Raw genomic sequence first — 26,579 nt, 5'->3', positions numbered from 1 at the left:
CATGACATTCATCAGTACATCTGAGGAGAGGCTGGAAATAAGCACTGACGTTGCCGAGCATCTGTCAGTGGATACGTGGAGGCGTTGGCCAAATGGGAAACATCTGCATCTTCTCCAAATGAGGATCGGTGGAAAAAAATTTTTAAAAATTCTGAAGATCAGGCTTTTCTTTTTTAAAGACTCATGATGTGAGGCAGCACAGACCAAAGCATCTGTGTACTGTCAGGAGATCCATGTAATTCTGACGACCTTGACCGGGACTGTGTTACAGGAAAGCAAAGCCTGGAGGTGGCAGGACACGGGAAGAGGACAATGCAGAAGAGCTGGGCATAAGTGACACTCAGGGGTAGTTAAGCAGCACCAAATAAACACAGCCAAACAATACAGCAAACTGAGGCTGGTTTAAGAAGTGGGAAGGATCAGCCTAAACTCAGGTGCCCATCTTGCTGCAGCGGAGCTATCAAGTAACAGCAGGGATTCACATGTCATGCCTCCAACTGGTGCTTTGTAAGGACCGCTGGTGGTGAAAGATGAATGGTATAAGAAAAGATTTTGCACAGTGAATCACAGAAAACAGTAGAAACTAATCAGTAAGGTCTTGCAGAACCATTTTGGAACAAGTGAAAAGATAACGAACAGAGACCTTGAATTAGACACTCGATTCTGTGTTTGGCAATGTACCATAAGTTTTATGCAAGTTAGATAAATCAGAAAAAATTGTGTCCTTTAGATGGACTTAGCTCATTATATTGTGAAAACCACACCTCTTAGTTTGTCCACTTCCAAGTGAAGACCCTGACCCAATGAACACATACAATGAACTTAAAATGCACTGTATGTCTCTGTTAACTAATTTAGCCCCTACCTGCATTCCTGCCATCTCCCAGATGTTGCAGACTAGGTGATCTCGTGGCTTTCATTGCCCACTCATATTGCCTTGCTCCCTTTTGGCACAGAGCTGGGAGTGCTGTCAGTGGAATCAGGGCTGTTAAAACTTGCTGCACCTTCAGTATGATCTTAGAAAACTTCTTATACTCCATGCAATGGATGTTCATAATGTATCTGAGCAAGTAAGGTTTGCTAAAAGGCTTGAAGCACCTCTCTCTCAACATTCCTCACTGTAGGCTACCAGATTTCCCTGGACTTAGGCCCCCCAAATCATGCACTGCAATTAGGATATAACATAAATTACTGGGCTTTCAGAACCCAAACATGCCTGGAATCCCCATCACTGGTTCTGCAGAAAATCAGTTTCTACTCAGATGTTGAAACACAAATGTGGGGGCATAATTTTAGGAATCAACACCTTAATTGCAGGGCACACAAGATGTGAGGATTTTGGGGCCATATTGGCCTTTAAGAAGAGAGCAAAGACAAGGTAAAGGACAAGCAGGGCACAGAAGAGAAGCAAGAAGAATGAAAGGATGGAAAAAGGACATGATGGAGAAAGGTGGAGGAGGGGGATTCTTTAAAGATGTGTACTTAAAGTAAGAATGCTCCTCTCTTTAAAGGAAGGAGAAGAATACAACACATTCACAGGTGCTTTTTTTTGCCACAGGAATCTGTTCAGCCCCTAAGTGCCTGCAGTAATGCTGACCCTAATCTCCCACTTATCTCTCTGTAAGATTTCTGAGCCTTTCAGTCCTCCTGAGCAAGCAAGGCACCTGGTCCCTGCATTCCCTGCCATAGCAGGCTGAGTATTGCTGAGTAAATCCATCTCATCAGGAGGAGGAGGAAACACTTTTGGGAATGATAAAACAACGAGCAAAGCAAGAGCTGCCGGGGCGGCTGGTAAGTGTGGAAGTGATGAGCTTCTTATTGATTGCCCAGGAGTCTTGCTTGGAGAGATGGCTGGAAATTTTTACCTTTGAAAACATTACTCTGAGAAAGCTGAGAAGTCAGCAGGAGCCAGTGCTGATAAGAGGGATCAATGCAGAGCATGGGTGGAACGAGGTTATTAATAAGTAATAGGATTCAACTTGGGAGCTAATGAAATAAAAAAAAACATTTTCTAGTTGGGGCATCTGACAGGCACTTGATTGCTATAGCAATGGCAATGGGGAGATTAGGGACAATTAACTGTACAGCAAAAATGGGCCAAAAATCCCTCCTCATGGAAGCATCTAGTTTAAAGAATGGCTAAAACAAAACAGTTTTCTAGAAGAGATATATTTCAGGATATTTAACAGGGGCTGTGAACAGGAACCTGTGATCTTTGAAGCATGTAAAAATTGAAAATTGTGCTGGCAAAAAAGATGCCAGATAAGTTTTCAATCTCAATCCTTCTGATCATTATGAACAGCGTGACAATTTCACACAGCTGGAAACTGGATATTTAGGCTCTAAAAATTTCTTCATCTGCAGAGGCTGTCTCCCATTATACAATATGATTGTTCAGCCTTTGGCATCTTTCCGTGAAGGACCACTTGGTATCCTCTTTAGAGGAAGAGGCCTGTATCTGTGAAAGCAAAGTACTTCCCCTCAACTTCATTGAATCCTAGCAAAGCTGAAGAAGGGTAGACTTAGACTGGGTATCAGGAAGATTAGATATTAGGAGAAATTCTTTATTATAAAGGTGGTGAGATACAGGCACAGGTCACTCAGAGGTCGTGGACTCTCCTTATCCCTGGAAGTGTTCAAGGCCAGGCTGGATGGGGCTCTGAGCAACCTGGTCCAGTGGAAGGTGTCTTTGCCCATGGCAGGGGGTTGGAACAAGATGATCTTTAAGGTCTCTTGCAACACGTTCTATGAATCTATGAATGTCTAGTCTTCCTATTCAGTCCTCTAGGATGGGTGCAAAACTGAGGAGAGCTCTACTAAACTCTATGTATCTTAAAGATGGTGGAAGTACAACTGTCCTGTATCCTTTCTCATGACATTTCCCTAGGATTTTTCTATAAGTAAAGCATGCTTATAGCTTTTCATGATGTATTTGTCTTGAGATCTCCAGTATCTTCTGATAGATTAGAAAATAGCTACTAAAATAGACCAGCTTATCCCATCACTTACGTAACTCTAAAGCCAAGCTGCTAATAACAACCACCATCAGATTTTCATTATCAGGGAAAGGATTCAGGAGAAATTTAAACCTGATTTGCCTAATTTCCTTAAGGAGATCTTCAAGATCAATGAATTGAGCAAAGAAATTGATGGGACACAAATGAGAATACTGGTCTTCTTTCTACAATATGAAAATGCAGATAAGGAGGAAAGCCCCACAAGAAGGTGATTACACACAGGGATTTTGTAAACTTGGGGTCTTACTGGGTGGTTTTCCAAATGAGGAAAGCATTTCAGGTGCTTATTGGAGTAATGGGGAAAGAGCTGGCATTTCTATTCTAATTTCAGTGATGCTGCTTTCCCAGCAACTGGGAGAGCACTCAAAAAACTGTGAGAGGCCTGGGGCTCAGCGCTGAGAGGGAATCTGCGTGTGGCAGAGGGCACAGGGAACGTTCTCTACCTGAACTACACAAGCCTTCCACAGCTCATGAGCATAAAGAAGCCCTTCAGGACTGTGTTGTGAGACAAAACCTGCACATGTGGGATGTGGGGTGCTGGCGGCTTTGCAGGTGTGTGGTACGATCCAAATTCTTGGATAATACAAGGTAGACTGGCTGTGGTGCTGCTATCATAACATAGACAACGATGGTGGTGTTCTGGGAATGTTTCCTCACAAACTGACAGAAGTAAGACCAATCCACAAGAACACCTTTCCCCAGTATACACACACACACTTTTCAGTCAGCATCTTATTTTTATGAGATGATGGTTGGATGTTAGCCTTAAGACCCCAGAGATATTTATTTAGTTTGCTTGCAATATGGGAACCACATCAAAAGATGTTGTCTCCTTATGCTCCTGAGTCTGAGCATTTGGAGATTAAGAGCTGATATCTACTAATTCCTTCCTTTTTTTTTTTTTTTTTTTAATCTGCCATGATGGAGTGGACCAAATGTCCTGCAAGGCACCAAGAGGGCTTGATTTTTAATTATTCAAAACAAGTAAGAGGTATGGCTTACGCCCAAAATTGGTCTGGTATGGCAAGAGGAACTAAAATCCCTGTGTTTAGTATACAGTTTATACACACCTCCAGTACACAAGGTGTTGTTCATTGCTCTAAAATGGCTGAAGATTACCTTGAATGATGCTGACAACCTTCCCTGATTCCCCTGAATACCTTCACCCTTGCTCCAACCACTCCTGGGAAGGAGATGCTTAAAAAAAACCCTGACCAGGGACTTACCTGAGGGTAATAAGATACACATTGTACCAACTATTTAATCAAGGGAGCAACACTCATACGGTCTAGCTGCCAAATGAGATATCTAGGCAGGATAGTGGGCTGGGCAGGATGGGAAATGAGTAATAATTCAGACTTGAAGTTTAAGGAGGGAAATTATCGTGCTAATTAATGACAGTAGCCATGGAAAAATTTCTCCCTGTCACTATGATAGAGCTTCTCAGGGGAGGAGCTCAGCCAGGGGATACAGTACAGGGCCATGAAGGAGACAGCAGAAGGAGGACTCTCTGTTACCTGATCAGAGGATAATGCTGGGAAGCAAATATTGTTTCAGTGAGGCCTCCTTTTCACAGGAATGATGTCCCTTCCCAGCTCACTCTAGGCTTCTCCATGCCTCTATTCTTTTCTACCAGAAACACAATTATCAGGAAGGACAGCCAGCACATGTCTCCATCGAGAGCGGGCCCTTTCCCCTGAAGATGTTCTAGAGACAGGGAATGAACAGCCAGTGCTCCTCCAGAGCTGGTGGCCTGCCACGCCTGTTCACATGGGGCTCTGAGCAAGCTGTTCTTGAGAAAAGTGTCCCTGCCCATGGCAGGGGCTTGAAACTAGAAGATCTTTAAGGTCCCTTTCAACTCAAACCATTCTGTGATTCTACGATTGTGTGATTTTATGTATTTGTGCTTTTCTATCCCTTTCTGAGTTACTGATTGAATGTGCTAATAGCATCTAAAGCTATCTAGAGGAGCTGAGATTTAGTTATTATTCAAGCCTATAAGGAAAGAAAATGTATCTGAAGATGATTAGAGAGCTCCTCTTCTGCCCCCTGACCCGCTAAAAATCTGCTGTTAATGGCTTTAACTTCCCATTATGCTCTGATAGGATTTGCCTTTCAAAGCACTCTGACTAGATAAGGTAGTAGGCTGCTGAATTAGAATAAGCAATACAGGCACACAAAAGATGTGTGGGTGTGCCAAGACACACCACCTCAATGGCTAAGGTAGCCCACTGTACCTCTCATCAGAGAAAATAAGTCCCAAAAGCATTCCAAGTCTTATAGGGAGAAATTGCCTCCTTCTCAAGTAAATTGCAGGGCTCGGGAGCAGAAGCTGTGGTGAGACAAAGCAAGGAGAGCCACAGATCTGAGGAGATGGACTCAAGGTCCATGAGCTAAGAACAAGCTGAGGTGCTAAACAGTGCCAAGAGCAAGCATCTGAGTCTTTGGGAGATAGTGCTGGTTTGGGTGACTTTTTGAAGCTGAAAATAAAACTGTTGGTATAGACAGAGATACTTTTAACAGACTAAAGATGTTCATCCTACTCAAACTAATGAGTGCACAGTTCTACTGATGAGGAAAACCCTGTGTCTTACCAGAAAATCAGGAGGAAACAAGACTCAGTATACTAACACTTGAATTTGAGGCCTTGCATGGAATTCTGAACAGGGACAGGCTTCATATTCACTTTTCTCCACTTTTAAGAATTCTTGAATGGACTGTTCGCACATATGTAGTGAGTTGAGCTTCACTGGATCCTCAGCTGAGAGACATATGGAATGCCCAAGAGGAATATGTGTAGGAGGTATCCTTGTTCCTTAACCACACGTAAAATGGGGTGAAGACTATGTACAACTTGTAGAATTGTCCTGGTGAATTTGAAACAATCCCCATCTTGATTCTGCCTCTGTTGAAATCAAGGGCAGTACCATCATTGGTTATAGAAGGGAGCAGAATCAAGTCCTTCTGGGATCTGGAAGGATTTCCCAGGGTGTAGCTCTGTGTTACAGTACAGACATCCAACTGTGGATAATACTGAAGATTTGCTTGCTGGTTTACTGCTAAAACCCACCAAAGTGAACATAAAGATTTCCACTGAGAGGTGAATTTCTGAACACAAGGGCAGAACAAAACCAAATTTTTATGAGAGTCTTGAAACCTATGGACAATACAATTACCTTGATTGGTGGTATGGACCATACTGGAGAAGGTCTAACTTTATGCTCTCCAGGAGAGCTGAAATTGTCTCCATGACCAGCTCACATAGCAGAAAATGTCCTTGTGAATTTGAAGGACAGCAGTTTACTTGAAGAAGCACACAGGTGCCTTAGTCCTGGCATTGTGCTGGAAAGCTGCTCTTTTTCCAGGCTTTGTTTGTCCTGTGCAGTGAGATGTGCTCAACTTCCATGAGAAAAGCTGCCACTGTCATTCCCCAGAGAACGGCAAATCACGACACAAGTCCAGGTTGCAAGGTATGGCCGAAGAGACCTCGTTTAATCACTCATAACCTTTATAGAATGGTTTGCAAAAGAGAAATTACATGATTGGCCTGTTGGCCCACCACCTCCAGAGGTGATAGGTTGAGCAGTAAGACACCCATTTCCAAATATCATTCTCACAAAACTGGAAATAATTGTAGTGTTCTCACAACAACCTGCAGGTGCAGAAATGGTTTACATTCTTACAAACTGTTGTCCATCCAGTTCTCAAGAGAACTAAAGCTTTCACAGAGAAGCTGTGAGAAGCTGGATTTCTCTAACTGCTTTCTTATGAGAAAGGAAAGTTTCACAGGAAAATTACTCTGTCAGGCCCTGCTAGCATCTACAAAAAGCTGTTTTCCTTTCCATCCTAACTCGTGAGCACAAAGCAATGCTGATAACCAGGAGAAAAATAAATAAATTAGTGGAGATGAGTACAGTCATCAAAATTCCTATGGAGCTGGCAGGACTAGATTCAGAAATTCCATAATGAAATTAACAGATCTTCCTCCCACATGAACACCTGGACTAATGGGGGCATCTGCAATTAAGGGTGTCCTATTCACTGGCAAGGTCACATTGGAATGTCACCAACACATAAAAATAAAAATTCAGATGCTCCCAGGCTTGGTGGATTAGGTGGTCCATATTCCAATAACATGGTTCCTTATAAGTCAGGAGACAGAGGGGGGAGCAAGTGCTGTAGTTGCAAGGAATTTTGTCTGGTTTAAAGTTGGTTGTCTTTTGGCCAAGAGTTGAACACACAGAGTGAAGCAAAGGGTCTGTTTGTGCTTCCAAATTAAGTAAAGTCAGCTGCTAAATGTTGAATCAAAAAAGCAACTCTTGGCTGATTGACTAGAAAAGGCTTGAAAGCACAAGTCACAAGTGCCAAGATCTCATACCTCATGGTTCAGAAGAAATAAAAACTGCTGCTCTATGGCATTCAATGGTACATTAAGCATCTCCAGGACAGCACCAGTGATCCATGTGGGCAGGATCAGCACATTCTGCATGGGATATTCTAAGATTTTTGGTCCTAAAACAGGACTGGTTGCAATTATTGCAACAACAGCTCTTTGACATGTCAAAGAGAGGACAGAAGAAATGCAGCGAAGGATCCATTGAGTCTTCAGTGACCTTTCAGTAATAAGGCAGGTAGCATAATACAGCTTAGATCCCTGGGCTCCAAAGGATGGGGAACAATTGCTTGGTGAAATTTGATTAGATTAGAGATTTACTGGATTTTCCAAACCTACCAGTATTCAAGCCAAATATCCCTGCAGAGGTATTTGTACCCACAAAGACACATGGGTAAACAAACAAAAAAACCAAAACAACATAACACAACAATCTCCTTTTCTTCATGCTGGGATCAGAAAGTGATACAAGATCCTGAAATCTGACCCAAAAGACTCTCAAAAGCTCCTGCATTTCCCAAAAATACTGGCTGAATATTGTGCCTGAAAGAAGACCAGACAGGCAGTAAGCCTCCATGAACTCTGTATGCCACAGGGACAAAATTTTGAAAGGGTTTTTAGCTCCTCATTGCACAGTGCTTGGCCCATAACAGGAGAATCTGGTTGGAGCCCTGAGTGTAATGCAGTTATTAGGCTAAGTTTAATTATTGCATCTCTACCCCCACAAGGGAACCTACCTGGTTTTATTATGAACTCTAAGCTGCAGGTGACACAAAATTGCCCAGCTGTCTGCAGATGCCTTAAGGAGAAAATGGGATAAAAATTGAATTCTCAGCAGTTCACAGATAAACTATCTCCAGTTTTCTTTAGCTGAGACAAATTGATTGGGGAAGGTCCTGCAACATAACTTGTCTGCCAAAGCTCTCCCCGTGTGCTTGAACCACTCCAGAAGTTGTCAATAGAGAGACATGAAAAAAGACTTATCATTGTGTTTGGATATCTTCTCCACATCAGGGAAACAGCCTGAAATTGCTGTTTTGGTTGATTCCATCTGAGCCTGTAGAAAGGTGCTTTACCCCACAGATCCAAAGTGGAATCTCTTTTGTGGCAAATGTAAAATGAAATAATGCTAAGAGCAGTCAGATCCAGTGAAGTCATTAAATCTTCTGTATCTCAGTTCGGCCTGGTTTTGAGGGGTTTGAATGATGCCCAACAGGTAATCCTGTCCTTCAAATCAAAGGAAATACTTTCATCCACTCTTAATCATAGTGTCTGGGAAGATTGGGATCTACCTGCTTAGGATTTTTGAAGGGATGCTCTCTTGCCAGAGAGTTTTCTTTATTGGTTGTGGACAATTTTTTGTGGTTTTGTTCAGTGAACAGTGGTTCAGATTTTGGCAATGTCACCATGTAATCATGCTTTATTTGATTGAGTAGACTTGAATGGGCTTTGCTCCTATGGTAACAAACTTCTAGCTGCAATTGTTCTTAGCTGTTTGAAGGTGCCATTAGCCATTGTTCCCAGTGGCCTGGTTCTCTCTCTGGCTTTCCAAGTCTGGATCTCAGAAGTGTCAAGGTGCAGTGGTTTGGTTCAAAATACCCATTACTTACTTATTTTCCTTCTGTGAGATAAGAATTAGGAGAAAGCAAAGCAGGCACAAACCTTTAACAGTTGCAGCACAAAGAAAGAGTTTTATTACTAAAAGAACTAAAAGAGAAATAACAAGAAATTAAAGCAAATCCCCTCCTCCTTTCCAGGACTTTCCTCCTTTTACCCAACTCACACAAAGGGTAAAAGAACATGGAATTTTAGTCAGTGTTCATATGCTTAAGGAAAAAAGGGTTTTCTTCAGCTGCACATGTTTCCCAAACTGCCACCAACAGCAGACCTGCCTGGAAAGAAACAATCTGCTGTGGTGTAAAACATCTCTCCCATGAAAAATCTCACAGTTCCTTCACACTGCCAAACATAGGCTATCACACAGGGTTATTAATCTTTTTAAGGATGAGTTACTTTGGCCTGAACACAAAGGCTTTTTTTGGCCACAAGTCTCTAAAAATCCTCTCACTGCTTCTATATAGCCTGGCATGAGCACTCTTCAAAATCTTCATGGGCCACACGTGAATTCTCCATCCCCCCCATGTACTCCAAATGGATTAAAGAGACAAACAGTTTGTGATAGTACAGTTTCTTACCATGGCATGCAAGAAGTTTTTTAAGCTACACGCGAGAATCGCGGCACCGCCCTCTTTTCTCCCATCGCCGTGTTCAGCTCCGTCTCACATGGCTCACTTTCTCTCTGACTCTGAAGCCACCATGAAGAGTGTTCTTGTTCAGGCTTTACGGTGGAGAAAGCCTCTCTCCCTTTGTGCTGCTGGCTGTGTGGTGTCCTCCTCAGCTCAGCGTGGAGTGTGCTGGCTGCAGACAGGAGGCAACGCCGGCTCCCGCTGGCTCCGCTGGCTCTGCGTGGAGAGGAGAGGGACCCGCTGGTCCCAGGAGGCCGTGCCGGGTGGGTTTGAGCTGTGTGGCAGTCCATGGCTGGTTTGAGCTGTGTGCCAGTCCATGGCTGGGTTTAGCTGTGTGGCAGTCCATGGCTGGGTTTAGCTGTGTGGCAGTCCATGGCTGGTTTGAGCTGTGTGGCAGTCCATGGCTGGTTTGAGCTGTGTGCCAGTCCATGGCTGGGTTTAGCTGTGTGGCAGTCCATGGCTGGGTTTAGCTGTGTGGCAATCCATGGCTGGTTTGAGCTGTGTGCCAGTCCATGGCTGGGTTTAGCTGTGTGGCAGTCCATGGCTGGTTTGAGCTTTGTGGCAGTCCATGGCTGGGTTTAGCTGTGTGGCAGTCCATGGCTGGGTTTAGCTGTGTGGCAGTCCATGGCTGGGTTTAGCTTTGTGCCAGTCCATGGCTGGTTTGAGCTGTGTGCCAGTCCATGGCTGGGTTTAGCTGTGTGGCAGACCATGGCTGGTTTGAGCCGTGTGGCAGTCCATGGCTGGTTTAGCTGTGTGGCAGTCCATGGCTGGGTTTAGCTGTGTGGCAATCCATGGCTGGGTTTAGCTGTGTGGCAGTCCATGGCTGGGTTTAGCTCTGTGCCAGTCCATGGCTGGTTTGAGCTGTGTGGCAGTCCATGGCTGGGTTGAGCTCTGTGGCAGTCCATGGCTGGGTTTAGCTCTGTGGCAGTCCATGGCTGGTTTGAGCTGTGTGGCAGTCCATGGCTGGGTTGAGCTCTGTGGCAGTCCATGGCTGGGTTTAGCTCTGTGCCAGTCCATGGCTGGTTTGAGCTCTGTGGCAGTCCATGGCTGGGTTTAGCTCTGTGGCAGTCCATGGCTGGTTTGAGCTGTGTGGCAGTCCATGGCTGGGTTGAGCTCTGTGGCAGTCTATGGCTGGGTTTAGCTGTGTGGCAATCCATGGCTGGGTTTAGCTGTGTGGCAGTCCATGGCTGGGTTTAGCTCTGTGCCAGTCCATGGCTGGTTTGAGCTGCCTGTGGCTCTGGGACAGTTCCCCCCCAGTGACCCAGGGTCCGTGCCGCGGCGTTGGGAAAGATGGGGGGGGCAGGGGCCCTGGCCCAGCCTGGCAGGCCCTGGAGGCTCGGAGCCCCCCCACCTTCCGGCAGGTGAGCTGGAACAAAAAACCATTCCCACCTTTCTGTGTGGTTTAAATATGTAAATTGTGAGAAGTGTCATTAGTCTAAAAGACTGTCCATCAACTCAGGTTCAACCCACTACACAAGGTTACACTGGGCAAAGGGAAAGAGTGTGATTGACTGGGAAAATGAGATCAAGCATTTTTCCATCTTTTCCCCAATCCTGGACTAGACTGAAGCAACCCCAGCAGTAAGAGGCTGCTGCAAATTCTGCCAACCTCAACGGTTCCTTGCAGAGGACAGAGTCAGCACGATCCCTTCTGCCCCACCCTGGCTTCTCTCTGTGGCACCGTGCCCTGAGCTCCATGGTGAGCAGAACTCTCACCGTGCCAGCTGCCACTGGAGTCTCCGGCTGCTTCTCACAGATTTTATCTCTGTGCCTACGTCAGCCAGCCAGGTGGAGTTACAGCTAAGATTCTGGCATTATCTGCAACTCTGAGGCTGTGTTTAAGGTCACATTTCTGTAGCTGTGCTTGCCTTCATTTAATCTTGTTTGCTCTGACGTCAATGCAAATGCAGCAGCAAGCCCAGGCTGTTAGATGCTCTCTCTATTATTATGTTTTTTTCTCTCTTCCATCACTGCTGGCTTCTTAAGATTGAGTTAAAATTACTATGGGGAGGGGTGGGTTGTTTTAACAGTGCAGCAGCTATTGTGTTGGCATATTCTACCCAAATACAGAGTATCTGCACTTAATAATTCTGTTCAATTGATTGTTGTTGTAATGGCCAAAAAGCTGAGTTCACTGTGAGCTGTGTGTGACTGTATCCTGGTGTGATTCAGCCCTGAATGCTTATGTATTAGTCCTGCCTATTTTATACATAAACAATTTATTACCTTCATATAAATTAAATTTTCATGACATAGATGAATGAATTCTGCCTACCATCTGGAACGTCCTACAGTGGTCTCCAAATGGTGCAGCGATCCACATGTCATTGAAATGTAGCCCTTCCCAGGTCAGAGCACAGGAACTGAACAACACTGCATCACTTTAGGACCACTGGGCCAAGTGGAATACACCAAACACTGTCTTGCTGAAGCCAGAGGTAAATTTAGGTTGAAAGAGGTTATAGCAATTTAAAGAGGTTGAAAGAGGTTATAGCAGATTTAACAGACTAAATTCCTAAAAGATCTCTAAAGGACATCCCTTGATTGTGAGGCTCAGAGATATTCAGTGACTTGTCTCTAGCTGTGGACTAAGTCCATACAAAAAGTAGAACAGTTCCTACATTCCCTGCCCGCCCACTGCAATCTCTCTAAAGCAGCCTCTGTTTGAAGAGCGAAAGGCAGAAGAGACAGATAATAGGCTTGAGGATAAAAAAAGTGACATCAAAATCCTTCAACATCCATGTCATTAGTGGATCAGAGGATGGGCTGTCGTTGATTCTTCTAGCTTTAAATGCTACAGCATTCAACAAGGAAATGGTAAGTTTTCAGAGAATTGGAAAGCTGCGGCCTTTCAGGTCATGTTTAATCATTTTTTCATGAAGAATCTCTATTTGTAAGATTCCTGCTGTCAAAGCATCAGTGGATTAGCAGGACTAGCAGGTAATTCTCTAACATCAATACTGGTATAACATTATATGCTACCCACAGTTTAATAGGAACTTGTGAAAAATGTATTTAAGGAGTGACAGTCTGAAGTCAGTAATAGCCATAGAATGTGGGTAAGAAAATTATCACAAAGGATAGAATTCAGGGCCCGTCCCAGCCATTAAAGGGCTGGGGTCTGCTTTGCAGGCTCCAGATCACTGCTGGCTCCCTGGTCTTAGCTTCCCTTCTTTACCTTTAGCCACAAAATCATTGAATTGGACAGGATCTCCTGGAAAATGAGCCACTTCATAGTCTGAGGTGATGTCTGGAATATCTGCTTTCAGAGTCTGAGAGCTGGTCATTCTCCAGTCCTGGAGTGGAGGGCGCCTCAGGCATCTCCCTCAGACTGGATTCTATCAGCTCAAGAGGGCAGAGCTGGCTCCTGTCCATTGTTCACAGCCTTCAAATAGCTCCCAAATGCCTCCACAAAGCCTCTCCTATTATACAGAATCCACAGTTCTGATGAAATTAAACCGGGAGCAACCCAGTAGCAGCATGTCCTAAAGAAAACATGAGACAATCCTGGGCTAGAAACAACCTCAAATCCTTCTGCTAGAGATGTGGAGATAAAAACATGTTGCAGCAAGGGGTAAGAAAGTGAGAGAGGAGCTTTTAGCCTTATAACTGGACATTCTAGAAGATTTTGGCAGTGAAGCAAATTGTATTAAATTGTCCTTGTCAAAGGGTTCATCCAAAGCTGCCCTTACTACCAGACCATGCAGTCATGTCATTTTCTCACTTCTGGCCTAATTGGCCAAAGAAAACACAAAAGAACAATTCTGGCAGGAGATATGAACCCCCGGTTCTGTGGAGAGATAGGATATGTCGGCTTGAGGGTCTCTGTTTGAGAAAGTGAATTTTCTAGCCCTTATGTTTTAAGAAAAACAGTTGCACTGCTGACACCTCCTTTTCAGAAGACAGGGATGTTCATTCTTCTGTTCTGAATGAAATATTGCCTGGGAGAACTGAGAAAAGGTGCTTGTCTTCCTTGGTATTTCTGAGTGCAGTGGATGAGTGGCACCTAGAGAACAGACATTGAATGATGGCAGAGCTGCTCTCTCTGACTCCAAGGTGCTGGCCTCTGTTATCAGTGGGATAGGGCAGGGTACCACATTAATTCCTAGGTATGAGCTTCCACCACAGCAGATAGCTCCATCAGTCTGGATTTTACAGTGCCAAGCTCTAAATTAAGAAAAAAACATCAAGGGGAGAGCTCAATCGCTTTGTCTGCACGTTCTGCTTGTGCTGTGATCTTTCTGGGCATGTAATGTAAGCAGGAGCTGGTAGTTAGCAGGAAATACTGCATTTTTCATTTCTGCTCCTCTTCCCTCACAGCAGTGAGAAGATTTAGGCTTGTGCTGTGATGTCAGACACACACCCTGGTCAGCAGTGGTCCAACTGCATGTACAGGCCTTTACTTCTCATACAGTCTTGTTGAGATGGCAGGGATTTGGAGGTGCTCAGAACTTCGGGAAATCAATCACCTTATTCTAACAACTGACACTAAGAGTTTTGAAGCTGAAGGTGGAATTTTGAGTTACAGTCAAGATCCTTAAATAAGTTGGCTGAATTTAAGGAGTAAAATCCAGTGCCACTGTTGAAAAAGAGGTCATTTATTTATATCTTAAATCTGGATTTAGAAGTCTATGTTAGTTGCTCATTTTTTATAAATCTTTGTCTTGATCTAAATAAGGAACAATGTCCCTATTTAGATGTGGAAGTTGGAAAAGTTAGTTTACATGACTTACTTGTCATTAGGACTGGAGTTCTGCACTTCCTCTTCTTTCCTGCAATACTGCAAATCCCAATAAGAAGCTTCCAAAGACAGAGGTTGCTCAGTAAAATCTGGGAGGCATATGGGAAGTCTGGAGACTCCATGGTTCGGAAATTGAGTGTGCCTGCAAGGGACAATCTGCTGTGGGTTTCCTAGAATTCAAACTGGTCTCCTCATTAATTCAGGGAGGAGCTATTAAAGTAATAATAACATTAGGAATAAGAGTGTTCTAAACTGTATAAAATCTGATGATTCCTCTTAAGATCCCCCAAATTTTATGCACAAATTTTAAATGTTTTCACTAAGCATTCTTTCAGATTAATGATTGCAAATACTAGGTTTTGCCCCAAACCTTCAGTCACTCACAAAATAAAACCCATAATGTAAGAACAACTCCTCTATAAGCAAAACTTGTACTTGACACAATTTTTGAGTGATTATAGATTCTTTCGGTCTTTGATTATTCAATAGGTACCACCTTTTATAAAGCACTTGTTTTCTGAAAATTAAGTTATCTGGAATCAAACCTATTTTGGAACCTATTTTGGAAACTAACGTAACTTCATTTCAAACTAATGTGAGTTCCTGTTGCTGAGTAGCTTATGCTCTCTAGTGCCCTATAGTCCAGGAGTTGGGGTCAGTACAAATTTGCAGGTGAAAAACACAGTCAGGGAGGGACAAAACATCTTCCCTGCCATCCCATGAGCAGCTTGTGGTGGAAAAGGGATTTGAAACAGATTCCCTGATAATGAGCTGTTTTTCAGACCACTCAAATATCTTTTCTTTGTTTTCTTTGGAAACTCTTCTTGCTGCCACTGCTGTTTTAAGATACCAATGGTGCAAAGGGAGTTGTAGCAGTATGACACAGGATCTCTGGATCCTCCACTGAGGAAACACAGCAGGAATTTATTTGTATGGAGTTCCTGTATTCAGTCCACCTTGGTACCTGTTTGTTTTGGGATCCAAGACAGCCAGGTGTGATGTTAGCACCGTGTTCAGTACTGATGATTATGAACATGGTTATGTTTTATCTTCCCCAGCCCAATGGACCCTCTGACCTTCTCAGACTCACTGGCTCACAGACAATATAACTTAAATTTTTCTAGCGCAGCAAACGATGATATAAGTCCCTCACATTGCAGGTGTGATAATTAATGCCATCTGACAAACAGCAAGGCTGCGTATTTAAGGCTTTTCTGGGAATTATTCAAGTGCTGGCTCTGTTTTCTGCATTGTTCATTCATGGTGACCTGCGCTATTTACTGTACATACATAATCTGCAGTGGAAGCAAAGCCATTCATCCCTAGATGTTTAAACTGAATTGTTTCTTTCTCCTGATGAATGACAGCATGTGTAATGGATCTCCACATGCCAGAGGGGTTTTCAGTGGCAGTGCTTCAGGCATCACATGGAGAATTAAGGCACACTGAAGGCTTGGTGTTTATTTTGGAACTGAACTAAAATAAAATCCACTCTGGGAGAAGCTTTCAGCCAGATAAGCTGGAGGATTTGATCTGTGAACTTCCTTTCTTAGGTATTTCTGTCCTCCCCTTTGAACTGCAGCAATCAGTTGATACACGTGATGATGGAAAGGAAAAGCATCAGAGTTGTGTAACATCTGCTTATCACTACAGATTATTCTGTAGCAATGAGATTAAAGCTTTTTGTTATGTAGGAAGAGTTTGGGATTTAGAGTGGTGGTTTTGCGCGCGTGTGCGTGTGTGTGCACGTTTTTTCTTTTCTTTTAACTCTTATGAAATGCACTATAAATTTGTTTTCATTGAGCAAGGAGAGGAAACCTCACGAAGGTGATAAAGAAAACAGGGATTTTTAAAGGAAGCGAAGATCAGAGAATAAAAGAGTGGTTTGGGTTGGAAGGGATCTTCAAGATAAGATAATTCCCAGCTCCCTGCCACGGGTAAGGACACCTTCCACTAGACCAGATTGCTCAAAGCACCATCCAACTTGACCTTGAACACTTTAAGATTTTTAAAGGATTCCCTTCATTCATGACGTATCTATAATCATGTATGCCACCAACCAAATATTACCTCCTGACAAGTATATCCACGACAGGACTGAATCGGTGAAGTATTGTGGAGCCATATGGGGAAGTGACGTGCATGAAACAGTGGTTTGGATCTCAAGCCCTGCAGAGCTTTGTGGCAGCACAACAACCTGCTGCTTTTCCCTGCTGACAGATTGACTTCCTGGCTAAAGTCCAGCAGGTTGTCAGGTTATCTAAACACATGCTATGTGCTTGGCTCACTTTGGTTCCCCATTGCTGCCAGATGCATGCCAATAGGACACCTCAGGGTGCCTGAGGCTGCTTTGTATCTGATTTTTTCAGATGTAGAACAACAGAGGTAAGGACCAATACTGGAAAGGAACCTCAGCTCAATGCCTTCTCTTGATCCAGTCATCAAGTGTACGAACAAGGTTTCTATAAGACTCTTCCAAATCTCACTTTCAGCCAAAATCAAGTGTTTATTGCCCTGCAATGAGCAGACTCCTGTAACCAAAATTAATTAAAAATAGTAGGAGCACCTCTCTCTGAGTACCATCCAGTCTGGGTACTGGCTTTAGAGGGACATCAGATTCCTGTTTATGGGGGACACCAGGCTTCCTAGATCTGAAACCACTCAACGCCAATTTGCCACTGGGCATACAATAAATTTAGTTAATTAGTAGTGATGTACTGTGACCCTTCTGTTTCTGCTGTCCCATTACTGTGCAGTTTATATCAGAAGGATCAGCAAGCTGAGACTGGGAAAGAAATTGTTTAAATTACATGAAGGTTGTGGTTTCTAAATAAAGGCTGATGGTCCCTTTGATAATACCACTATCATAATACTTTGATCTAGAGAACCTGAAGCAGTCATTCTTTACACGAGTCTCTCATTGACTGCAAAGGGAATTTTGGGCACAGAGCAATTACCCACACAAGATTGGGCCAATTACTTAATTAAATTTTAAGTGGGAGGATATACATAGCAGATGGACATTTCTGGAAGGTACTGGGTAATGTGTGCACGACAACAGAGGATGCAGCTTATCTTGCACATCAGCCTTGGGTGAGGTTTAAGTGTATTAACATTAGGACTCCAATTGGATTTAGGTGGTGTGTAACATTTCTCCAAGCCTTCTTAGCTTGTCTGAATTTTCCTCAGAAGAGTGCACAGGGAATGGACCAATCACTTGGTCACTCTTGTCTGAAACCAGCAGGAGAACAAAAAGTGGTCATGAGCAGAAAGATAGATTGCCTAGGCAGGTTGTTCTGTAGGCTTGGCTAGGTGGCTGGGTTTTAGATGGGTACTAGATTTTTAAAGGCAAATAAAAGGCTTTTTAACTAAAATCTCTTCCAAAATGGCAAAACTTTGTTACTATGTTGCTTACCATTTCTTGTTTCCACACCCATACCTCCATCTGCATTAGAACCTTCACTCTGTCCCATTGCTTTATATGCCTACATCTTAGGACAAGGGTTTATTTATGTTTATTTTATTTCACTTCACATTTACAGAGTCATGGGCAGCTTTAAGTGTTTTCCTGGAAAAGAGAAAGACACAGAAAGGGCAAGACAAGTATCATTTTTATTTACAATGATACTAAGCTTGGGTACTTAAACCAAAAATAAAAATCCCACCAATAACAGTGAACAGGAATTACCAATACAGACTTAATTAGATGAGATGAAAGGAGCTCATGTTCTCTGTTTGTCAGACAAAAAGCAGGTTAATACTATAATTTAAGAAAATATCTTTGTGATAATAAGGCCTGGAAGTCTGAGATACAGGCAAGAATATTGTTTTTGTCTGTCCCATAAAATGTATAGTCTGTACAGAAACCAGAGTGGGAATGGAAAAGGTACCTTAGAGAAGAGGACTTCCTTGTTTGGGCAGAAGCAGGAACAGAGCCCATCTCCTGATGCTGCCCATAAGCCTGTCATTGCCTATGCAGGACTAGAAAGTTGAACATTAGAGGCCTGATTACCATGAGATTCTTACACTATTGACAATAATGATTATTGATTATTGATTCTTATATTATTTCCCAACCATGACATAAAGTTTCTCTGAACAATGGCAAATAAATAACTCCAGGTTTGCCACATCTGCCATTTAGCAGTGTCTTTAGTTAATACCCCAGACGCACTGTTTTTGAAACTGAACAATATCCACAGCATTCTGAACAGCATCTTGGCACATTTCGGGGTCTTTTCCATTGACACAAGCAAAACCATTACCAGTTTGACAGTCTATTCTTTATGGAAAAGTACCTTGTGAAACTAGGCAGAATTTTGGTGGAAATGAAGATACTTTCCCTACCCTATTAAGCACGTCAGTATATGCTAAAGTCCACATTACAGAATGTCAGAGGAAAAGAGAAGGACCTCATGCCTGACCCTCAGCTACGAGATTCCCCAAATTAATAGATATTCTCTGGTATTTGCCATGTGTTTTAGAGACTCTAAACTTCCTTTAAATTAGTGAGTGTAGTGTACAGTCTGGTGCTGCTCACTGCTTAGAAAGGACTCAATATTTGGGACAGAGTAGGAAGAGGAATGGTAATGTTTGAGTTGCACTGGTGACAGACATGGAGGAGACATGCCCTGATTCTTCAGCTGACAGGTTAATTTGTTGTCCAGATATGGAGACTAAATTTGCCCTTTATTTTGGATTACCCTGGGGTGAGGCAGCTTAAGGAGCACAGTGATTAGGATTTAAGGTTTTGAGGAGTACATTTCAAGAGACACCAAGTTTCCACTCTTTTCAAACTTCCAAACATTGCATGAAAACCTAACTGAGGATTAATACAATGTAGGATAGTGATCTCCACATCTGTTTTTCTTTCAGAGTGCCCCAATGGCTGAAGAAAAGCCCAAGTATAACTGCACTGTCAGTGAAGTCACGATTGTGAACCTGCAGCCTGATAAAAATCCAGTTCTCCTCTTGCCAGGAGGGAAGCCAGGAAGTGAACATAGAAACCTTGGTTTCCAGCCTCCTTCTCCAAGGATTTCAGAGAAGAGGCTATGCCAAGGAGAGAAAAAATTGTGGCCAGAAAAGATGAAAAAGGAGGGAGTTTTGTCTCCCAGCCTGCATCGTGCAAATGAGTTGTGCAGCACAGAGAATGTTAGCCTGAAGAGGCAAGTGAAGTTGGCCCCTCTGGAGATCCCTGTGGAAGTAAAAGAAGCCCAGCTCCAAAAGATTATGAGCATCCAGAGAGAAGCCCAAATGGCTGCCCAGAAGCTGATGGTGATCAACTCCATGCGGAATGAGCCCCATGTGAAACGGGTAAAGAATCTGGCACAGGGGGAGCTGGGAAACCTTCAACAGATCAAGCTGAGTGAGAAGGCTGCTCTGGAGAGCAAAGATGATCCCCTACCCCCTAAAAGCAGCAAACCCCTTGGAGAAATCCAAATTATTTTGCCTTCAGAGACAACCTCTAAGTCGACTAAACAAGCAGGTGCTGAGGAGGCTCCCAAGACACTCTGTAAGCCGTTAATCCCCACTCTCCACGTGTCTGACATGCATGGAGAGTCCAACAGCCCCGAGAGCATCCCTGATCCCTGCCAAAATGTTTCTCGGCGCCGATTCAGATTAAGACACACGAAAGAGCAGCAGGAAGACCACGGGAAAGCCAAACCCTTAAAGGCCACAGATCCAAGTGTGGGAGAAGGCACGAAGAAAACTGCAGGTCAGCGGACACAAAAAACCCTCAGTGACGCCAGCAAGCTCATTGAAAATGTGTCCAAAAAGCAGAAGGAACGAGGAGCAAAGCAAAGGGAAATAGATGAAGCCTCTCTTGGGAGGAGGCAGTCCATTCGAAGGATGGCCTTGGGAGACATCATACAGGTGGATGATGACTGAATGTTACAGCACAGATACCCAGAAAAATGTTTCAGAATGACTGCTTAGCTAGAAGTCTTCAGAAGAGTGCTTGGAGACATTAGTAGACCACCAAGTAAAAATAAGGCGATATTGTTGAACAACTCTATCATTTGCTGAGATGCTCAAACAAGCGGCTCAGAGAAAATAACATTTCGCTCTGCTCAACACTAGAAAGGCCTCAAATATCCTGAGCCCAGCACGGAGTATAACTTTTCAAGACACATATGGACCATGCAGGAAAACTATGGATGTGGACTGGGTGGAGGGATCAAGAAAAAAACAGGAATGTAGAAAGTGCTGTGTCTGGGGCTTTTTGCTCCTGAGAATATAGCTCTTCCACTCTCAGATGTGGCAAGTCTGTTTCAGAAAAAAAGATTTAAAAGTTCTTCATATCTACTGTTGGCAGAACAATAAATAATTAGCATTAGTTTAGCAGGAGACATTCAAGTCAGAAAAGGAGAAAAACTTTTAAGTGCAACAGACACCGAAGAATGATGTTTACCAAGATGGGAATCTCTGTCACTGAAATTTTTAATAATGCATTAGGCAAACACCTGCCAAGGATGTTTTCAGATGAATTAATCCTTCATTCACACACAAGGACCGGATGATCTGTAATGTCCTTCAGTCTCAATTTTCTTATATTGTATGGTCTATCTTTTCAGTTGTCTACCTGTGGGGCTGCATACTAAGCCATGTAGTGCAAAAAGATACAATAAATGCAACTTTTCACTTTTCACTGATTCTTCATTGTCTTGCAGCTTGTGCCAAGATATTAACTGAATTCTTCAGAAGGAAGCATCTAGTGCTGCTTTCCCTTGGTTTCTTCAGACTTCTGTTTATTCTTTCACAATTTCTTGGTAAATGGAGGAACAGTTCATCCATATATTTTTTGTGTTGCCCTTTTTACCTTTTCACTTTTGGTCACTTTTTAAGATCTTAGTCATCTTGTAAAGATTGAGTATTGGGTTTATGTATAATACGGAATAAACCAAACCTATGCAGTCTCAACTTAGTCCCCCTTAGAGTCTTTTTTGGGGGAAAAACCTATTTCGTGGGGTTTAGGACAGGTATTATAACAATGTGGCAGAGTTTCTAGCATGGTGCAAATATTATTAATAAGGTTAACATACGATAACATTTGCTTTATAAATGACTTTTACAGAAAGAATTAGGATGCTCAATGTCTTCTGGTAGTTCACTTCTTCAGTTGTTTGATTTTCTATTAAAGGTGGTGAAATGATCTTAGAGGCTGGGACTTCAATAAACCAATGGTGAGACTTGCCATAAAACCCCAAGAGCTGGTAAAAATACATGGATGTCTAGAGAAACAAAAGGTGGGTAGAAGCAGCAGAGCTCAGTCTTTAAACATGCTGGGGTTGGTGGGAGATGAGAAAAGATGATGAAGATATTTTGATATAGAAAAGAAGTGAGCCTTTTTTGCCTCTAATTCTTTCTTCTATGTACATGATGAAGACAATGAAAGAGCAGATGAGGGCTTGAAAAATATTTGAGTATTTTTCTGCATTCCAACAATATCAGAAAATGTGAAACTTTTTTTTTGATTGTTTGTTTCCTGATTGTTCTCTTAGTAAGGGAAGACCCACAATTCAGAGATTCTTTTGGAATTTGCTTGAGTGTTCCTTGCTGAAGAGAAAACAGACATTGCCAGGATTGAAACTCTTCCCAGGCTTGTCACAGTAGCAGTGGCTGAATTTATACAAATCAGTCACCCTGTGACTTGCCACCACCTTTATCTGTCAATTTTCTATGCTGAGAATACCTGGGGAATGAGGCTCACAACTATGCAGGCCAGATAATTCCAGGTGAATAAGAATTTTTGTAGCAGTTGAACAAATAACTTGGACTTAAAAAGAGATGTTAAACCAGGAATAAAAAAAAAAAAAAAAGAGATGTATGTCCTCCTTGTGATGTCTAGGCAGTGAGAAGAAATAAAAATTTAATTAATAAACTCAACTGCATCTCTGACTCAGTGCAGCTTAATTGTGAATGTGAAACTGCAATTCCCGTGCATTTTGATGGCATCTCACAAGTTCCCAGACAGTATTAATGGGATATCCAAAGAACATGCTACTAAGACTTTCAGTTTTCAGTAGAAGATGGATGGCATGAGGCAACAGCTGAGTTAAGCTTGGTCTGGCTTACCTGAGAAGCTGCTGCCTTTCGTTAAGCCATGATGTAAGAAGGTCCTTCAAATGGGTGTTTGAGCCCATCTGGTTGGGTCTCTTGCCTTGGAAATACAGTGACAACTCAACCAGGATGAACAACCCCTTCAGTTGTCTGTGGGAAGGCCACTACAGGTGTCAGAATGATTTTCTATTCCTCTACTCTTTTAGTGAGCTCTTTTCATGCAAGTAAATGCCTTAAAACAAATTTTTAAGGAACAAATGATTAGGTGATGCTTTAAAAATGTGAACCAATGAGACTGAAAAGAACTTAGAGGTCCCAACTTTCTCCTGTGGCTGCAATGACAAATTGTTATTGGATAAACAGGTAGAAGACTTTTGATTGGGGAAAGGGACTAAAAGCTTTTTCATCTCCAGCATAACAAGGTCATTGAGGAAATGGAAGCCCCCAGGACTCAGTATCCAGCTTTACAAGGAATTTCATGCTGTGTCCCATGCTTCAAAGAGCACCTTCATTTACTGGAAAAGTGATAGAGGGCTCATCTGAATTCTGGGAAACTTAATCTTCCATGAGACAGGGAAAAAGTTTGAGCTGTAGTTTGTACAAGGTTTTTTAGGAAGAAGGAAAAAAAGGATATAAATAATTTAGCAGAAATTGAATCTTGAGAAATTCATATAGGAATTGGGTGCAGCATTTTAAGTTGGGCTGCTGTCCAATATAAATGCATCCTGCCCTGGCTCTTTGCACTGCTTAGACCTTCTCACCACCCCCTTATGCTGGCATTGCTTCTCAAACAGCAGCACAGTGATCTGGAACAGTGAATTTAACATAGAAAATTCCCCCAAAAGATGAGTATTCAACTGGGGTTTGCACCAGGCTTGATTTAGCGAATTGATTCACTGGTGCTTGAGTCAGTATGAAGGAGGCAAGGACAGGGAAGCACACATTCACTCACTGGTCTTCTGTCATGCTGAAGTGTATCTAAATTATATTCTAAAGGCAGTAAACTACTGCACTGAAGTGCCAAGGGTCACAGTGGGCTCTGTGACATGACACAAATACTTGAACAACCTGGGCTCCACCCTCAGACTTCTGAGACTGAAGAATAATGGTGGCTTGGTTTAGAAATGCCTGTCCAGTGTTGGCTGCTCCACTCCCTGTTCTGGATCTGTTCACTCTTCTGATCAACTGTTTTTAAGGTTTTAAATCTATTTAGTCTGAAACATGATGGAAGTAATGTTTCCCGTAACACCAAATTGTATCAGTGTGGGAGCATCAGAGGAACTCTGGTGCCTATACAAAAAGAGCTAATACTTCCAAAGTATTGCCCTTTTCTAGTAAAAAAAGTGTGCTTCAATGTTATCTAATGCTTGCTAGTGTGTAAAGTGAGAAGAGAAAAAGCAGTGCTGTGCACACATAAAATAACATTTTGAGGGCAAATTCAATTTCAGAAGAATCCCATTGAAAAGGCAAGATTAGGGCAAAAGAGGCTGGGTTTTTTTCAACCTAACTCAGGCTATGTCAAGGTGAGTATTGTGGAAGGGGAACCAAGCTCTGCTCCCATTTACATGCTGTACATGGAATATCAGTCCCTTGAGTCAATTCAGTTGCCCTATCTTCAGACTGACTTCAGAAAATGATTCAGGAACTTCAAACCACAGCGTTTGAACTGTGGATGATGCAATCAGTGGAGCTGAGATTTAACTGATCTGTAAAGACCTTTTCAAATATTGAGAATAAAGGAAAAAAATGTAGCAACTTAATAATGAGGGAGATCCATTCTTATGCAAATAAATTTAATAAAGGAATAAATGTGCTTTAAGGATTTATATCCATGTCTCTGTTCAGTTGGTTTTTCCAAGAGAAAACCTCTTTGATTTCATATTCCATTGCTCTTGCTTCCAATGTTTTTGCAGCTCAGGAACCCAGTGGGTGATTTGTTTTGTGTAATGCAAAAACAATTTCTATCCCTTTTCCCTAGGCTGTGAAAAAGCAGGGCACAAAGATGGTCTCCACTCCAAAGACATTTTAGCCTCAATGTAAAATAAAGAGGTAGTGGGCAGACACAACAAACACAGACAAGTGAGATCCCTTCCAAATCAGTCATGAGCAAAATTTACAGGCTAATGTCACAATCACCTAATTTAGGAACAGCACATGTTTCACAAACAGCACCTTCCACCCCCACAGAGTCTTACAGGCTTCACAGAAGAACAGGATAACACTGGGATGAAAAAAAAAGGGTAAATTCTTGATTGATTCATCGACCTCTAGAGCCAGACATGGTCCCTCACTGGAAGTGTTAAGAGGACAGCCCAGAGATAACTGGATCCCAGTCACGACTTGTAATGGATAGGAACACTGTGAAATAGCCAAATGTCTTGGCTGTCCCCTCCACCGTGCAGAAATGTCCCTGAAAACACTGCCTGGGTGTTTGCTTGCAGTTTGTTCTCCTTTCAGTCAGCAACAGGATAACTCAGTCCTGGATGGAAGACAGAGAAGAGATTCAGGAAAGCTTTTAGAGGTGAGGATCTAAAAGAGCACCATTTTTTTACAAAAAAAGTATTTTTTTTATTCTCTATTGGTGCTTATTATTAGAGTCTCTTTGCAATTGCCTTTACATTTTCAGGGACTGTCATATGGATTTTGTGGAGAATTACAGGAAATGACAACACAGTCATCAACAGATGAGAGGAAGGGAAAGGTAAGAACCAGAACACAAATCCAAGAACTACAGAGATAGTCTTCATTCTGACTGCCATTAGTGCTTGCTCTAGACTTTCTCCCATCTCTTCAAACTGTAAAATCTAGAAGTTTTAAAAATCCCAAAGTCTCCATCTTGCAGTTCATACCAGTCTGGAGGAGCCTGAGTCAGGCCCACAAATAATGAATCAACGACTGCACAAGATTCTGTCCATGCACTTCTCTGGGGTGAATCACAGGGAGCAGGATCCCACTCCGGAGTCTGTGATCCCACTGCTACTGCCTGACTTTAAGCAGCCACAGGGTTCTTTCCAGAAGAGCTCAACAATTAGCAGCAGTAGGGAAAATCCTGCTATACTAAATTGAGATTTCTAGTTATTGCTGTGGGGCTGGGAGAGCACAAACACTGGCTCTGATTGCTCCTGCTGGTGTAACCTGGGCACACTAAACCCTTGGAAAACAGCCTTACAACTTCAGGAACGAGCTGGCACTATGTTTGCCTTTGAGATCCATGTGCTGATGCTCTCAGGATGTTTGTGCCAACAGGTTGCCTTAATTTTCAGTGTGAGAGACATGATTTTAAACATAATTGTTTCCTCTGGATATTCACCGAGGCTCTAGGGGTGACATGCTTTCAGGCAATTGCAGCAGGAACAGCAATAAAAGGAGCAGTGCTTGAAAATCTTTAGCAGGGAGTACTTTTAACTTTGTTCCTTGAATACATTGTCTTCTACCCAGGCAGCTTGCTGACACTTCTATCTCTTGAAATTTATTGTAACAGTGGAAGTTGAAATCGGTTCAGTTAAAATAAAGGATGTGTGGAGCCACCAGCTAAACCCAGAAGCAAACCCAGACGAGCTGTTAGAGGTACAAAACACACAGAGCCTTCTTCCTCCTCATATTTCTTTTCCTGCTAATTCTTGATGGAAAGAGGGACAGAAGCTATGAAAGGCCCGCTAAGTGTTCCTGTCCCAGTAAGGAACAGAAAAGAGCATGCAAGCATCAGCCATGTCTTCAGAGCAAGAAAGATCCAAAAAGTCCAATAAAGTTGAGGTGAGCAAAGAGTACACGAGGCCTTGGTGTGACCAAGACTTTTTATGTGGCAATGTAATCAATGGGAATCAATCAGCAGGACTTCAATGAATTTCTGAGGGAACCTTTTTACTTAGGCCTCCTGCAGTTACATTTATCCAGCTCCTGACAGACACCTAGACAGGGATTTGTTCTGATAGTACTACATAGAATGTTAGAGATGAGTCAAATGCACAGGGGAAGATATCTCAGCTCAGACTGGAGGCACTAAAACCACCTGAAAAGCAAACCCCAGAATGTCCTAGTGGAATTCACTCGAGTTGTGTAAGCTACATCCTCTCTACACTTCCAGCTTCAGGTGACTTGGCTGACTTATCTGGCTTGTGGTT

The 26,579-nt window shown here is 42.7% G+C and overlaps 1 protein-coding gene across 2 annotated transcripts; it reads left to right on the top strand.

The window, feature by feature from the left end:
* Positions 1–1,633: 1,633 nt before the first annotated feature.
* Positions 1,634–21,318, top strand: LOC125317267. 2 transcript variants are annotated; one of them, XM_048287020.1, is made up of 2 exons: positions 1,634–1,791; positions 19,273–21,318. In XM_048287020.1, the coding sequence occupies exons 1-2, from the start codon at positions 1,750–1,752 to the stop codon at positions 20,284–20,286; spliced, it is 1,056 nt and encodes a 351-aa protein (XP_048142977.1). In that variant the 5' UTR covers positions 1,634–1,749; the 3' UTR covers positions 20,287–21,318. The 2 variants fall into 2 exon arrangements, with proteins under 2 accessions (XP_048142977.1, XP_048142978.1); XM_048287021.1 differs by lacking the exon at positions 1,634–1,791 and adding an exon at positions 3,986–4,008.
* The last annotated feature ends 5,261 nt before the right edge of the window (positions 21,319–26,579 follow it).

The sequence above is a fragment of the Corvus hawaiiensis genome, chromosome 26 (genome assembly GCF_020740725.1).
Source record: "Corvus hawaiiensis isolate bCorHaw1 chromosome 26, bCorHaw1.pri.cur, whole genome shotgun sequence".
Classification (NCBI taxonomy): Eukaryota; Metazoa; Chordata; class Aves; order Passeriformes; family Corvidae; genus Corvus; species Corvus hawaiiensis.
Note: the sequence above shows the minus strand (reverse complement) of the source record. Positions and strands in the feature narration are given on the sequence as shown.

What these genes read in the sequence shown, in the direction of transcription:
- LOC125317267 (XM_048287020.1), top strand. Translation starts at nt 1,750, where the DNA reads ATGATAAAACAACGAGCAAAGCAAGAGCTGCCGGGGCGGCTG. An exon ending in AAGAGCTGCCGGGGCGGCTG is followed by an intron (nt 1,792 to 19,272) that starts GTAAGTGTGGAA and finishes TTTTTCTTTCAG; the next exon opens with AGTGCCCCAATGGCTGAAGA.